At 57.0% G+C, this 16142-nt stretch overlaps 1 protein-coding gene across 2 annotated transcripts; it reads right to left on the bottom strand.

The window, feature by feature from the left end:
- Positions 1-6652: 6652 nt before the first annotated feature.
- On the bottom strand, positions 6653-11780 carry CFAP90 (cilia and flagella associated protein 90). 2 transcript variants are annotated; one of them, XM_056109081.1, is made up of 3 exons: positions 11592-11780; positions 7947-8063; positions 6653-6840 (listed from the first exon to the last, which is right to left on the bottom strand). In XM_056109081.1, the coding sequence occupies exons 1-3, from the start codon at positions 11742-11744 to the stop codon at positions 6661-6663; spliced, it is 450 nt and encodes a 149-aa protein (XP_055965056.1). In that variant the 5' UTR covers positions 11745-11780; the 3' UTR covers positions 6653-6660. The 2 variants fall into 2 exon arrangements, with proteins under 2 accessions (XP_055965056.1, XP_055965057.1); XM_056109082.1 differs by having other exon boundaries at positions 6653-6834.
- Between the last annotated feature and the right edge of the window lie 4362 nt (positions 11781-16142).

Below are 16142 nucleotides of genomic sequence, written 5' to 3'. Positions count from 1 at the left end.
GAACATGTGATAAAAGAGGCATTGGTGGTGTCGGTATCCTTGTCAACACAAACTTAGCCATGAGCATTGATTCATTCGAATGCCTAACAACCCGAATCGGACGATTACACTTGAATAGATGTGGCTCACTACCGACAGTTTCTATCTTTGTCATCTATGCACCAACATCCAGTTATGGTGAAAGAGAAACTGAGAAGTTCTACATGGAGCTGGAGAAGTTCTATAAAGAAGATCACACCTTCTACAAAATCATTGTCGGTGATTTTAATGCCAAGATAGGACCAAGAAGATCAGTCGATGAACTCCACATCGGGACCCATGGCCTAGAATGGAACGAACAGGGTGACAGACTGTCTGAATTCATCATGTCAACCAAAACCTTCCTTGGTAACTCACAGTTCCATGGGACATGGGAGACATGGGGGACATGGGAGTCTCCCAATGGACAGTTCCACAATGAAATAGACCACATCATATTCAATCGGCGGTTTTGCCTAACCGATGTTGCTGTTGTCCCAAAATTCCAAACGGGATCAGACCACCGTCTTATTCGTGCAAAATTCTACCTCACAGAACGAGGAGAAAAGAATGCAAGGTTTAAGAAGAGGACTCCCAGAACGACCACCAACTGGGAGCTCTTTGGCTCTGCTGCGGCAACATGGGAAGATGCCGTCATTGACAACATTGATGAGGAATATGATCGAATGATTCAGCACCTCCATGATTGTGCGAGGAATGCCAAGAGAGAGATAACCACAAAAAACTGCCTTTCTTCGAACACTCTTGAACTTATTCGCTAACGTGGCTTGGCACATGCCTCAGGCAACCACAAGCGAACATCCGAACTGGCAAAACAGTGCAGAGAAGTCATCAAGGATGACCTCAAAAACAGGAGAGCAGCAGTACTGGTAGATGCGGCAGAAGCTGGGAAAAGCATTCGTAATGCCCGCCTGTCCTTCACCAACTACAAAACCAAGATGACTGCCCTCCGACATCATGATGGATCTATCACATCTTCCAGAAGGGCAATGGAGAAGATTATTCATGACTTCTACTCAGATCTCTTTAATAGTCACATCCACTTGCCCACATACCACATACCACATGATGGATATGTCGTTCCCAATGTTCTCCCTTCCGAAATCCAACATGCCATCTCGTCAGTAAAGAAACAAAGAGCACCTGGCCCAGACAAGATCAGACCTGAACACCTGAAGAACTTACCATCAGTACTCATCAATACATTGGCTCGGCTCTTCACACGCTACCTGTCTGAATGCAAGGTTCCATCCCAATGGAAAACCAGCAGGACTGTACTACTATACAAGAAGGGAGACATCCACGACATTGGCAACTATCGCCCAATTTGCCTATTGTCTGTCGTCTACAAACTGTTCACTTGAATCATCCTGAATAGGATTAGCAGAACACTAGATGAAGGACAACCATGTGAACAAGCCGGATTCCGCAAAGGATTCAGCACCATCGACCATATCCACACGGTAACCAAGCTCATTGAGGTTTCTCGGGAGTTCAAGATGCCGCTCTGTCTAACGTTCATTGATTTAAAGAAGGCCTTTGATTCTGTTGAGACGGAAGCGGTCATGGAAGCCCTAGCCAATCAGGGCGTACAAACTCAATACATCAGGATCCTTCGTGAGCTCTATTGCGGATTCACTACCAAGATCTCACCATTCTACAAAGAAGTAATCATCCATATCAAGAGAGGGGTTCAGCAGGGTGATACCATTTCACCAAAACTCTTCAGTGCCACCCTCGAGAACATCATGCGACAACTGGGATGGGAAAGCATGGGAGTGAAGATAGATGGTTGGCAACTACACCACCTCTGCTTTGCTGATGACATCGTTCTAATAACACCAAACATCAACCAAGCGACACAAATGCTGAACGACTTTGACCGTGAATGTGGAAAGGTCGGACTACAGCTGAATCTTACGAAGACAATGTTTATGAGAAACAGCCTTGTTCCTGATGCTCCATTCGCTCTCAACGGAACCACCATCTCCAAATGCAACAGTTATATATCCCTAGGTCGAGAAATCAACATGATGAATGACCTGGCACCTGAGTTGCGCAGGAGGAAGAGAGCGGCTTGGAATGCCTTCAAGAACGTTGAAGAAATAACTAAAAGGACAAAGAACCTCCAGCTACGAGCACATCTCTTCGATTCCACTGTTCTTCCTGCATTAACATATGCCTCAGAGACCTGGACCCTACGAAAACAGGATGAGAACGCTATTCGGGTCTCTCAAAGAGGAATTGAAAGAACTATGCTTGGAATATCACGATTCACTCAAATGAGAGCTAGAATCCGGAGTTCTGATCTTCGTCAACGCTCAAGAATCAGGGACGCTGTCTCATTTGCCAAGGCATCAAAAATCAGATGGGCTGGACACGTAATGAGGTTTACAGACAACCGCTGGACTAGAGCCATTACTGATTGGATTCCACGGGACATCAAAAGATCACGTGGACGCCCACCTACAAGATGGTCAGACTTCTTCGTCAAGACCCTGAATGATCAGTTTGAGGCTCTGCATGTTCCTAGAATGAACAGATACCACTGGGCTACGCTAGCACGCAACCGGGATGAATGGAGACGTTACTGGCACCCGCTCGAGTAAATCGATGAATAACGGGGATTAAGTGATTAAGTGATTAAGTGAATGTTTGGTTGATAATACTATAGATATTCAGGAGGTTAGCTGTGTTTGTGTGTGTGTGTGTGTGTGTGTGTGTGTGTGTGTGCGTCCTATGGGGCCAGAGAGATAGTACAGCAGGTAGGGTCCTTGCCTTGCATGCAGTTGACCCAGGTTTGATCCCCAACACCCCATATGGTCCCCTGAGCCCCGTGAGGAGTGATTCCTGAATGCAGAGCCAGGAGTCAGCCCTGAGCACTGCCAGGTGTATCCTGGGCCCACCCCAGAGGCCCTCTGTCCTTCTCCCCACCCCTGCCGGCAGCCCCATTGGTTCCCAGCGAGCCCAGGAGCCAAGTCTGTTGCTTCCTGCCAGTTCACTCAGCACTGACCACACTGCATACAGGACTGAGGTCCTCTGGCCCCTGCTTTCACTCCCTGACTCCGGCCACAGAGCACCATCACTTCGGGTCTCTCCCAAAGGACACCAGGCTTGTCCTTTTCGGTAGCGGCAGCACCAGGTCCTGAGTACACAGATCACAACTCATCTCCCAGCACCGCTGCAAAGAGCAGACCCACCTTCGAAAGGGGGTGGCATCACAGCAGGGGCTGCCATCCTCGGGTCTGTGTGTCCAGGATTCTCAAAGGCTGTCTTCTGACTGGCAGCATCAGCCACCCCTTGGGAGCTTCCCAGACACGCCAATTCTCAGGCCCAGTCATAGCCGGAGCAGCTGGAGGCTCCCACACGCTTGGGTGCTGGAAAAACAATTTCTGCGGCTGAGAGGGACCTGATGAAGCCAGAGCAGCCCCCCCCCCCCCTCCAGCTCAGTCCTTCACAAAGGAGGGAACCGGAACCCAGGACGCAGATGATCCATGAGGACACTGGAAGGGGGAAACCCCTGCCCCGGAAGTCAGGCAGTGCTACCCCCGCGCCCAGCTCCCACAGGGCCAGGGGGCTTGACGCAACACGCCATCACCTCGGAGCCCACAGGCACCTTCTGGCCCATCCAGTCTCCTGAAGACATTCACATCCCAGCTGTCCTTTGAAACACCTGGCTTCTGCCTGGGTATCTCAGGACCCTCGTTCCCTGCCGAGCACAGCCACCAGCTCTTGAAGACCCCAGCCCAGGGTGGCGCCCATAAACTCTGAACAAACTGCCGCAGTGCTTCTCCTCCATGCCTTCAAGGGGGTTTAGGGGATTCGCTTCCAAGAGTAGAACATCAAGATGCCGAGGGAAACACATTTCATTTGCCTCACATTGCCATGAGCTCTTTTTGTCAAAGGAAGCCCTGTTTTATTTTAATTTCTTAAGACTAGATTAAAGCCAAGGACTGTAGACACAAGGGCCAGGAATGTTGCTCCACGGTTGAAAGCCTGTTTCATGAGCTGGGGGAGAAGCAGCTGGAATAGGGAAGGGATCACTAAGACAATGATGGTTGGAGGGATCACTCGGGATGGGAGATGTGTGCTGAAAGTAGACACAGGAACAAACGTGATGGCCTCTCAGTATCTGTACTGCAAACCATAATGCCCAAAAGTAGAGAGAGAGTATGGGGAAAATTGTCTGCAATAGAGGCTGGGGGGGGGGGGATGGTGGGGGTGGATTCTAGGGACATAGCTGGTGGAAAATGTACACTATTGGAGGGAGGGATGGGTGTTCGATCATTGTATGAATGAAACTCAAACATGAAAGTTTTGTAACTATCTCATGGTGATTCAATAAAAAAAAAGAATACGTTAAAGGAGGAGGATCTGATTAAACAGCCATTTATTTAGCTTGACACTAATTTATCACTTATATTCATCTTTCTGGGCTGGAGTGATAGCACAGCAGGTAGGGCATTTGCGTTGCATGCAGCCAACCCGGGTTCAATTCCTCCGTCCCTCTCGGAGAGCACAGCAAGCTACCGAGAGTATCCCACCCGCATGGCAGAGCCTGGCAAGCTCCCCGTGGCATATTTGATATGCCAAAAACAGTAACAACAAGTCTCACAATGGAGACGTTACTGGTGCCCGCTCAAGCAAATCAATGAACAATGGGAGGACAGTGCTACAGTGCTAGTCATCTTTCTTAATAATCATAAAGCAACTTAAAAACTTTCAATAACCCAAACTTTATTTTATTTTCTATTTATTTGTTCTGGGGCCACACCCAGCAGTGCTCAGAATTTAGTCATGGTTCTGTACTCAGGGATCTCTTCTGGCAATGTTCAGGGAACCATAATTGGTGCCAGGGATCCAACCAGGGTCAGCTGTGTGCAAGGCCAGTACCTTACCCAATGTACTCTTTCGGGTCCCCTAAATGTATTTTCCATCATGTTGCTATAAATATAATGTAAAGCTTTTATTAGAAAATAAAATGAAAGACACCTGCAGTGAAAGGAACATTTTCAGAAGCGTAAAGAAGTATTTAGAAGTCACCCACCCTTGAAATTGCCAGCAATTCTGTGTCAAATGTCTAGAGAGAATCCAAACAATAAAACCAGCCAAGAGACATCAGCATTGAAATTAATTAAATCACCTGCCCATTCAATACTCAGCAGAGGGAAATTGAATCACAGTAGATGAGGAACACTTTTCCCCCAGTGGACCCACTCAGTCAAAATCTAGCCCCGCTATGACATTGTAACACATGAATAAGGCCCCGATTGTCTCCAAAGTCAACACTTCCACATTTAGGTGGGAAGTGGTGGCTGCCAGCCCCCATGAATATTCCACAGACACCGCCCCCCCGGCCCGTGGACCCTGCTGGTTCCCACAGACGCCCCCACCTGTGGACACTGCTGAAATCCCAGGCACCACCGCCAGAGCTTCCCCTTCTTTATTTCGTTTTTGGGGCTGCACCCTGAACCTCACAGGCCAGGCTGCTGCTCTGCTGCTGGCTCACACCCCCGCCCTGGGGACCTCACTTTTAAGCAAGGCCAGCGGGTGCCAGCTGCTGCTCTTCCTGACCAAGGCCTTTCTGTGACAATCGGGAAAAGAGCCGGAGACGGTTGCTGAGTTCCGTGGGCAGCTCTACTGAACACTCCAGCCCCAAGAGGGGTCTTGGGAGCCTCCGGTTTATGAGCATTCTGGTAAACTAAAGTCAGTTAACTAAAGTGGATTCCGGGTGGCCAGGCGGGGGTGACCCACCTTCTGAGGACTCTGATGTGGTCTCCAGGGGGTGTGAGGATTGGGTGGAATTCGTGGACACCCAGCTGCCGTCCAAGCATCCTCCCCACGCTGGAAACTTTCCAGGACCACCTACCCAATCGCGCAGGTAAAGCATGTGGAAGTGGCCCCTGAAATCTGGTCTCTCCCCTGCCCCCTGGCTAGAGGCCCCTGAGGAGTGACACCCCATCCTCTCTGCTCCTCCGGAGATGAGGACTGAGCCAGACACTCTTTCCATCCTGGCTCCCCACCCTCCCAACCCCAAACAGGGGCAACTCAGGACTGTTTGGGAGGCCCCACAGGTAGCAACTTGCAAGCTGGGGAAAGCAGCTACAGTCCCCCACCCCCGACACGTCCCCCTTTCCCCAGCTCTGCGCCTCCCGCAGGAAGCCCGGCCTAGGCAGAGAGCCAAGGACTGAGATGTGCCCAGGGCCCCACGTGGAAACAGAGTGCCCTTTATTTGTCGCCAAGGAAGAGTTTCCAGAGGATACCAGGAGGACCTCTCTGCAAAGGGGGGCGTGGTGGTGAAACCACTTCGGCCCTGAGCACTCCGGGGTCCGGGTCCGGATGAGTGGGGGGGAAACAGGGACTGGGCGTGGCCTACCTGGAACCCCTCAAGGGGCGGGGCCTGCAGGGAGCAAGGCTGAAAGTCTGGGGCGGGGCGGGGCTTCCATGAAGGGGCGGGGCAGGGGCCTGGCCAGTCCCGGAGCTGGGTGAGGGGCGTGGCCTTTCCGGGCAGGGCGTGGTCAGGGCTGGGCACCAGGCTGGTAAGGGGCGTGGTCTTCGCTGAGGGGCGTGGCCGGGGCGTGGTCGGGGCCGGGCTCGCAAGGTCCCTGGTCCGGCAGGCGCTCAGGCCGGGGACACGTGGCCGAAGCCCGGTTCCCGCAGGCCCGGGATCTCGTTTTTGCGGTGGAAGTCGGCCTTGGTGTGCTTGATGCGCCGGTAGTCGCGGTTCGGCGGCTCCAGGAGCTGGTTGATGCGCTGCCCATAGACGGTCGAGGACAGCACCCCCACCGTGCGCTCCTTCTCCTGCGCCCGGGACGGCGGGGCGCGGTCAGCCACGCCCAGCACCCTCCCGGCCCCGGCCCCTGGGGCCTCCGCCCCTCCCCGACCTCCCGGGCTTCCGCCCTGGGCCACCAACACTGGGCCTTCTCCCTCCCCCCCTCCCCTCTCTTGCTCAGACCCGAGCACTTGGCCCTTCCAGCGCTGGGCTCACTGCAGCTTTCCTCTCTCCGGGATGCTTCCCTCCCCGCCACACCCCACCCCGTGTCCCTCCATGCTTCTAGCCCGGGTGTGGGGCATCCCAGGACTCTGGAGGTCAGTGACCTCGGGAACTTTTCTAGCGCCGAGATGCAGCAGCGGCACTACCCACGTGATCGACCCAGAAGTGCTGGAGGAAAAGTGGTGCTCAAATAGCGGGAGCTTCTGCACCCTCCTCGCCTCACACCAGAGGGGGGCTTCAGTACGTGGTGCCCCCGGTCAGGGCAGACACAGCCCCCGTGCGCCCCCGAGAATGCTGCCTCCGGACTCCTGTGCATGGATTCATCAGCCCTACACCCGGTACCGCATGGGCTTTGGCGTCTGGGAGGGAAGGCATCAGGAGGGCGAGCCCCCCTCACCTGGGTCCTGCCCTCAGCGTCCACCCACTGCGTGCCCTTCTCCTGGAGATGTGGGGGGAGGTGGCCGGGGGTCTGGGGGCGGGTAGCCTGTGGCCCTCCCAGAGCTCTGGGGCCAGGACTCGGGGGTTAAGCCAAGACATGCTGTCTGGACAAGAGCCTGTCTTAGAATGAAGCAGCATCCTGGAAACCCACGGGAGAACAGAGAGCGAGAGGGAGGGAGGGAGAGAGAGGAGAGAGAGGAAGAAGAGAGAGAGGGGGAGGGGAGAGAGAGGGAGAGAGAGAAAGGAGAGAGGAAGGAGAGAGAAAGGAAAAGAGAGAGGAAAAGAGAGAGGGAGAGGAGAGGGAGAGAAGAGAGAGGGAGAGGGAGAGAGGACGGAGAGAGAGGAAGGGGGAGGGGGAGAGAGAAAGAAAGAGGGGAAGAGAGGAGGGAGATAGGGGGAGACAGAGGGAGAGAGGGGAGAGGAGCCTGGCACAGCCCTGGGGTGCCCCTCCGTCTCCCTAACTCACCCCCCTCACCTCGTCATTCACGTGCAGCCCCAGGCTCTTGGCGTGCGCCCTGTCATCCCGGTGCAGGCGCTGGTTGTAGCCCAGCTCTATCTTGAACAGACTGTCATAGAGGGAGACAACCCCTGGCTGGTGGAGAGAGCAGGAAGGCGAGCATTGACCCAGGGCGCTGGGAGCCCTCCCCGGGACAGCAGGCCAGCAGGGGTCCTTTCCCGAGGGAGTGCCACGCCAGACCACCTGGGAGCAGGGAGCAGGGAGCGGGCCTCAGGCAACAGTAGTGCTCAGAGGGTGGGTGGGGTCCGGCCTGGCACCTTCTCTTTCTCCATAGCACCCCCTTACACCCTCACCCGCCAGCAGAATGTAAACCTGCAGGGAGCACTCATCCACCAGGTACCCGACTACAGAGCCTGCGTGTGTGTGTGCGCGCGCGCATGTGCGTGAATGTGTGCACGTCTGTGTGTGCATGTGTGTTTGTAACGTTCATTTGTGTACGCACGGTTGTGTATGGCCGCGTGCGTGACTCTGCGTGCATGTGTGTGCTTCCCTTCCTTCCGACTCTCCTTATTCTCCAGTCTGTCGAAGAAGCGGCCAGCATTGAAAGATAACAGATACTTCAATGTCAGGACAATGCCGCTAGCCAACTTGCCTCTGAGCGGCTGCTCCCAGCCTGACTGTGCACGCAGCGCCCTCTGCAGGCCTCCAGTGGTCACCACCACTGACCTCCACCGTGTGCCCTGATCTCTACCCAGATCAAAGGCGACCGGCCATCCGCCAGACAGTGACCCGCCCTAGGGCCATCGCCGGTTTTCATCCCAGCCGCTTTCCCCTCTGAATCTTTGGAACTGGGGCCACAGGCACGCAGCACTGCTCTGGGACTGCTCCCAGGCTGTGCTTGGGGATGGCTCCCGGGCTGCTGGGGACAATGAGCCGGAACAGGGGCCAGTCCTAGGTCCTGCACAGAGCATGTGCTCCAGTCCCTTGAGCTGCTCACCCCAGGTCCTGCCCATGGGGGAGAGGCCTGGTACTGCTGCTTGCTGGCTCTGAGCAGGCGAGATCTGTCACTCCTCTAGCCCGTGTCTGCCTCCATTACTGTTTTCTGTGCACTGTCATGCTCCAAAGGTCCCCTCAGCTGCAACTGTTCATGACCGGGTTTCCATCACAGTGTTCCAACACCCGTCCCTCCACCCGTGTGCATTTCCCAGCACCAGTGTCCCCAGGTTCCCTCCCATCACCACCCCCCCAACCTGCCTCTAAGGCAGTCACCTCTCTCCCTCTCCCCCCCCTTTTTTTTGCGTTTTGGGGTCACACCCAGAGATGCACAGGAGTTACTCCTGGTTCATGCACTCAGAAATCTCTCCTGGCAGTGCTCGGGCGACCATATGGGATGCTGGGAATCGAACCTGGGTCTGCCGCGTGCAAGGCAAACACCCTACCCGCTGTGCTATTGCTCTAGCCCCTCCCCCCTCTCTTTCTCTCTGTCTCTGTCTCTCTTCTCTCTCTCTCTCTCTCTCTCTCTCTCTCTCTCCCCCCCCCTCCTTTTGGGCATTGTGGTTTGCAATATAGACACAGAGCGCCTATCAGGAATATCCCTTCACCTACTTTTAACACTCAGTTCTTGTCCAGTGTGATCATTTCCGGCTATGGTTGTCATACTTGTCCCTTCTCTATCTTACCTGCCCTACATCCCCCACACACACTGTGGTAGATTCCAACCACTGACCAACCCTCCTGGCCTCTGTTTTCCCTGGCCATGGTCATTAGTCTTCTACCTTATATTTTCATATCCCACAAATGACTGATTTAGAATGACTGTGTTCATTTGTTTCTTTTTCTGAAGGCCCCCGCCTCTCCCCGCACCCTGGACCCCCAAGATGGAATGGTTTTGGCTAGGCCACAGTCTCTTGGTCAGTGAGGTGGGGAGAGCAGGGACCAACAGCCCTTTCAACGGCCCAGGGGTGTCCCTCTGAGGCCTCCGTGCCCTCACTGACTTCCAGCGCCAGAGGACCGGGTTTCACAACAAGGTAAGGTCCACCGCGCCCATATCCTGGCGCCTGCAGCCAGAGAGATGCCTGAGTCCCCTGAGGCTGGCAGTGACCCCTGGGCAACTGAAAAGAGGTGTAGACTGCGAGCTCCTGGCGGACAGGGCTGCCTGCCACCCCCCACCCCCCGCTACCTCCTGTCATAGTCTGGGGCTACCCCTGGATACGAGCCCAATGCAGAGGCCCCCCACACGCCCCTGGTCCAGACACTTGGGCATGGTCTCCAGAGCCCACCTTGACCAAGAGGGCAGTGCCCTCACATCGGTGCCCAGCCGACACCATGCCCACCTTTCCCGCGCCGTGAGACCCACTTTCACACCAAACTCCTGGATGCAGAGTCGCCCCTGTCTTCAGAGAAGCCTCATCCTGGCTGGCCAATCTGTGCTTGTCCCTTGGCCTCAGGAGGCCCAGGGTGAGTGTGCAGAGGGGAAACTGCATCATCCTGGACTCATATGTGGCAGCACCGCTACTCCTGGCCTGAAGCTCCCGAGCCTTCGCGGTTGGGGTGGGACACGGCTCACTGGGTAGAGCATGTGCCTGGTGTGTGTGAGGAGCTGCTCCAGCCCAGGCCACAGCGGGTTCGGTCCCCGAGCCCCAAAGCATCCCCTGAGCCAGGAGAAGCCCTGAGCACCGCAAGTGTGAACCCAACACCCACAACCCAAGCCCAACAGAAACCAATGTGGCTTTCTGCGGTGCTGGGACTGAGCTCACCCTGAGTGACGGAGACCTAGTGCGTCCCCGTTAGGGGCCGTCACTCTTGTCCGTGTCCCTGGCACTGCCAGCTGGCACAGGGACTGTTTGTGCCTTCCCATCTCTGTTTAGCCCCCAGGCCTGCGGGCAGCTCCTGGGCTGCTTCCCAGGCCCTCCCAAGCGCTCCCCAAGGGTCACCCAGAGGCTGGCCTGGGGAGGGGCAGTGCCTACCTCTGCACTTTCCCTTTGTCCCCTCCGACAGACATCACCCTCTGCTGACCTCCCAGCCCCTCCACACTAACCCCCAGCCCTCCTCCTGGCCAAGCTGAACCCCGACGGACGAATGCCCCTGGGTCCCCACGCAAGATCCCCCAACCCCTGCGGCAGGTCCCTGCATGTAGATTCCCGGCTCCAGGCCCCAAGTTCCAGGCCTCAGCCCCTCACATCGCCAGGGCTCTCCCACCCTGCGCCCCCAACACCTGAGCCCAGAGCCCCCCACCCGGCCCCTCAGCTTACTCACTCCGCCCCTCACGGTTCTCTCCTCCCAGCTCCCCGTCTTACCTCCCCAGCCCCTCTCCTCCCCTCTCCCTGCCCAACCCCGCCCCTCCCACCCCTGCTTCCTTCCACCCTCCAGTCCCTCCACGACCCCTTCCTGCCCTCCCCTCCTCTCCCTGCCCTTTCCTATTCCTCCCCCTCCCTGTCCCTACCCCTCCTGACCCCAGCCCTCCTCTCCTCATCCCCTGTCGCCCACTTTCTCCCGTCCCAGCCGGTCCTCCCCGCCGTCCCATCCCTCGTCCCGCCCCGCCCCACCCCGTTCCATCCCGTCCCATCCCGCCCCGCCCCGCCACGCCCCACCCCGCCCTGCTCCCTCCCGCCCCTCCCCTGCCCGCCCCGCCACGCCCCGCTCCTGCCCGCCCCTGCCGGGCACCTGGCCCTGGCGGGAGTAGTAACTGTGCTCCTTGGGGTCCTGGCGCCGCGGCGGGATGTAGCTGAAGGCCGAGAGCGCGGCGAGGGGCGGCGGGCGCGTCCTGCCCCGCAGCGTGGCCGCCGTCACCTCCTCCTCGTCGTCCGAGTCCTCCATGGCTTGTGCGCTCCGCGCGGCCTCCAGCCTGCCCAGCCCGGCCACTGCCCACTGCAGCGGCCGCCCGCGGTCCGCGTTCCACGGTTGCCTGGAGACCGCGTGGGGAGCGGGGCTGGGGCGTGTCCCGGGGTGGGCGGGGCAAGATTGGTGGGCGGGGCGTGCTGTAGGCGCGGTGCGTTGTGGGCGTGGCTTCCTGTGGGCGGGGCGTGCTGGTGGGTGGGGCGTGCTGTAGGCGCGGTGTTTTATGGGCGTGGCTTCCTGTGGGCGGGGCGTGCTTGTGGGCGGGACGTACTGGTGGGCGGGGCTGCGTGGGGCGGGGCTGGCGAGGCGCCCCCCCCTCCCCCGCGGATCTGGGGTCCTGCGCTCTCTCTAAAGCTTTGTCCTCGGAGCCCAGCTGGCCAGGACGGGGCTGGGGACTCAGTGGGACTGACTCCTGGGCAGCTACTGTCCCCAGCTGTGCTCTGCTGGCAGAGCTATGCAGGCCCCTCGTGAGGTCATGAGCTTGCACGTGGTGGCAGCCGAGATCTGTCCGCAGTGCTGGAGGGACCACGGGGTGTGGGGGCAAGCTGGGGTCGGGCCCAGAGAAACTTCTGCACTGTGTCCCCCGAATGTTCTTCACATAGATGGGGGACGACGCTGTGGGGCAGCCTCTGCCCGGGTCAGGTGTCCTGCCTTGAGACAGGGAGAGAACACATCAGCCGTGGTCCTCGGTTTAACGGGGACAGACAGAGCTGGCCGAGGGGCTGGCGGGCTGGGGTGGCACGGAAGGGGGTCCTGTGCACTGCCCCATGCAGCTCAGTCAGGTGTACTAAGGCTGGCTTTATTTTTATTTATTTATTTTGCTTCCTGGGTCACACCCAGTGATGCTCAGCGGTCACTCCTGGCTCTGCACTCAGGAGTTACTCCTGGCGGTGGTTGGGGAACCATATGGGACACTGAGGATTGAACTCCGGTCTGCCGTGTGCAAGGCAAACACCCCACACGCTGTGTTATGGCTCCAGCCCCCTAAAACTGGCTTTATAGTCCTTAAATCTGTTAGGAGCCTTTAAAAAAAACAAAAAACCAAGAAATTTTGAGCAGCAAAAGGCAGCGGTACACTGCTTCGAGGACCTGAAATGACCCCGTACACGAGGCAGTGAGTGTCCGGGAGAGCTTGGGCCTGGGTCTTGCTTTTAGGGGACAGAGGCGGGTTTTTTGTGATCTTCTGTGCTCATCCTTTGTCAGTGACTTCAGATCTTAAGAGCAGGAATTTTAAAGCATGGAGAAAAGCCAGGGAGATGACACTCGACAGCCCTGTGGGGCCAGTTACCCAGCTTCTCTGCGGTCTGGAGAGCAGGGGTCTGAGCGGGCCGAGGAGTGGGGGGTCTGGGCTAGCCCCCCTTGGAAGTGGTGGTGCTTTGCAGCAAGTTTGAGTCCAGCACTCACATTACAGAGAAAGTCAGCCGACCCCGGGAGCCTCCACAGCACCTGCAGCAGGGGTGCACGCGTCTGCACACCTGTCTGCATGCATAACCCTCCCCTCCCCCCCCACACACCCTTATACACACTTCTCTCCTCCAGGAGGAACCTGTTTCAGTGGCAGCAGCCATGAGAGCCTCAGGTTTGCTGTCCCCTGGTGGTCGGCACTAAGAATAGCACCGTGTGCTGCTGCTTTGCTTTGACCTAATGGTGAAAAAACTGTAGCACGATTATACTTTATTGAAAAAAATCATCAGACCCCCATCTTCCAGTAGGTAGGCGTCATACCCACCAGCTGCTGCCAGCACCAGGTTGATCCCATCAACGGCCAAGACGCAGAGACTATAAAATCCAGCTCCCGAAGGAAAACAGTGCAGGATCTCCTGCCCCCGCGCCTGGCTGTTCTCACTGGGGCCCCTTGGAGGGGGGAGGGTTGAGTTTCTCTCCCCCCTCCCCGCCCCGAGCAGAGCCCCAGCAGCTGAGGACCTCCGGAGCCAGCCACGACCATGCTGGAACCACTCTCCACACAGCCGGATGGGCCTCATGCATGAAAGAACTGGCAGAGGAACCCAGGCATGCGGGTCCCAGGGCTGAGGTCTCCAAGCCTACTCGGATCGGGACTGGGCCTTCTCCAACCAGACCCACATCTTCCAGTAGGTAGGCGTCATACCCACCAGCTGCTGCCAGCGCCAGGTTGATCCCATCAACGGCCAAGATGCAGAGACTATAAAATCCAGCTTCCGGAAGTGCGTGGCCGCATCCGCAGCCGCGCGACATCTTATTATCTTTTTTTTTTTCCTTTGGAGAACCTGGCAGGCTACTAAAAACATCCTGCCCACACGGTAGAGTCTGGCAAACTTCCGTGTCGTATTCAGTATGCCAAATACCAGTAACAATGATGGGTCTTATTCTTCTAATCCTGAAAGAGCATTGAAATTGCTCTTTTAAAATCTCAGGGCTAGGATGAAGGAGACGTTACTGGTGCCTGCTCGAGAGAATCGACGAACAACAGGATGCTTGTGCTTGTGCTTGTGCTTTTTTTGGGTCACACCCGCCAATGCACAGGAGTTGCCAAAAAAGCAAAAAAAAAAAAAATCATTGAGATTGATGATCAAGGGAAGGTACCTAGGATGGATTTTAAAGACAGTTCTGCTACTTGTAGAGGAGGCACGCATTTCAGTTTATAAGAACTTGCATTTCTAAAGTCCTGGTTGGTCACAGTCACATGCTGGTGAAACCCGTGACTGGTCTGTTCGTTCGCTCAAGTCATCTTCATAGCACCCAGATGTACATTTTTAAAGTTCGGATTTGCTCTAAAGCAGTTCCTGGTCGGTCTGCCTGGCTTCCTGGGACACCCTGTCGACCTGAAGTCCTCTGCCTGACCCCCGACTGTCCTTGCTTGGGTGGGACAGTGTCAAGTCTCAGGAGTCCCTCACACTCTTCCTTCCCGGGGTGGGGGGGGGGAGCTTTCCTGGCGGCCTCTGCAGCCCACAGGATGGCACTCTGGGGCAGCTGTGGGTGGGTAGAGGGTTGCATGCATGCATGCCAGCCTGTGGGATGGCGCTCTGGAGCGGCTGTGGGTGGGTAGAGGGATGCATGCCCGCCTGCCTGCAAGTGCCAGAGCAGCCAAAGGTTCGGAGGACTGAGCTGAAGTGCAGGGGGAGGGTGTCTGCTACCCAGGGCAGTGGCCAGGGACCCATCCCAGGCTGATGAGGAAGAATAGAGCACCCCCCCCCCCCCACGGGCAGTTTCCGCCCCAGCAGGGATGGGGGCTGAAATGATGTGGGGGAGTGTGTGGATTCAGAAGCAATTGGGGGGCATTTTGTCTAATCAGGGAAGGTAGATTTCCGGGGTGGGGGGTTACTGAGTGATTCTTTTTCTGAAGGGAGGTGGGCCAGCTGGTGAGTTTGGGCATTTCTCTTCACTGAAGAGGGCGGCGCTGAGCTGCTCTGCAAGCCCCGGCCTCCGTGTGGTGCAGTTCCCTGTCCCGCCTGAAGGGGCGCTGCGCCCAGAGGTGCGAAGCTGGAAGCCTGGAGGGGTAGGGAGAGGGGCTGGTGGATCCCCCTGTGAGGGTCCCTAAGACCAGCGCTGTCCTTGCCTGGGGTGCTTTCCCTCTTCACCTCTTGGGGTCTCTCCCCCTTTGTCATGTGCAATTGCCTTGTGGGGGCTGGGAGGGGGGGTGCACCTGGCAGTGTGGGCCAGGGGCAGATGCGGATCAGCTTCGGGCAAGGCAGGCGCTTTACCCGCTGTCCCACCACTGCAGCCCTGCCAACACCTTTAAAGAGACGTTAGGTGGGGCTGGGGTGGACGTCCAGCTGGGCGGGAGTTTGCCTTATGCGCATCAGTCCTGCCCTGATCCCCAGCACCACACCTGGTCACTGAGCATGGCGGGGTGTGGCCCAAACAAGCAGCTCGCCTGACTTCGGCTCCTGTTGTCAAAATGAAAAGGCTGGAAAAGGTGCTTGACCGGTAGGGCCGGCGGGAATTGAGCCCAGGAGCACTGTCAGCAGGAGTCCCTCAGTGGGAACGCTTCCAGCCTTCCTGTCTCACGGGGACACCCCAGTCTTCCTGTCTCACTGGGATCCCAAGCCTCCCCTGAGCCTCCTGCCTGAAGGAAACCTCCAGCCATCTGCTTCACGGGGGTTCCCAGCCTTCCCTACTCTGAGGCTGAGTCTCACCTCCACCTTCAGGATTACCTGTCCTCCCTGTGGGAGCAGATGGAACGCAGGGTCTTTGCTGTTTGGGGGCCATACCCAAATGTGCTCCTGGGGGGACTTGGGACCGTCTTCAGTGGCAGAGTCAGACATGGTCAGCTGTATGCTGGGCAAGCACCTTCACTCCGTGTTATCTCTCTAGCCCGTTTCACTATTTTATAGTTTCTATGGGGGGGGGGGGGAACCCCAGCAGAACACCCTTGGATGACAAAGGTTCCTGATCAAG

This window comes from Sorex fumeus, unplaced genomic scaffold, assembly GCF_029834395.1.
Source record: "Sorex fumeus unplaced genomic scaffold, SorFum_2.1 ptg000264l, whole genome shotgun sequence".
Classification (NCBI taxonomy): Eukaryota; Metazoa; Chordata; class Mammalia; order Eulipotyphla; family Soricidae; genus Sorex; species Sorex fumeus.
This window is presented reverse-complemented; position numbering and strand designations above follow the sequence as displayed.

Coding starts and splice junctions, on each gene's coding strand:
- CFAP90 (XM_056109081.1), bottom strand. CDS start 11,744: ATGGAGGACTCGGACGACGAGGAGGAGGTGACGGCGGCCACGCTGCGG. Junction 8,064..11,591: donor ACTACTCCCGCCAGGGCCAG/GTGCCCGGCAGG, acceptor TCTCTCCACCAG/CCAGGGGTTGTCTCCCTCTA. Junction 6,841..7,946: donor GGCTGCACGTGAATGACGAG/GTGAGGGGGGTG, acceptor TCCCGGGCGCAG/GAGAAGGAGCGCACGGTGGG.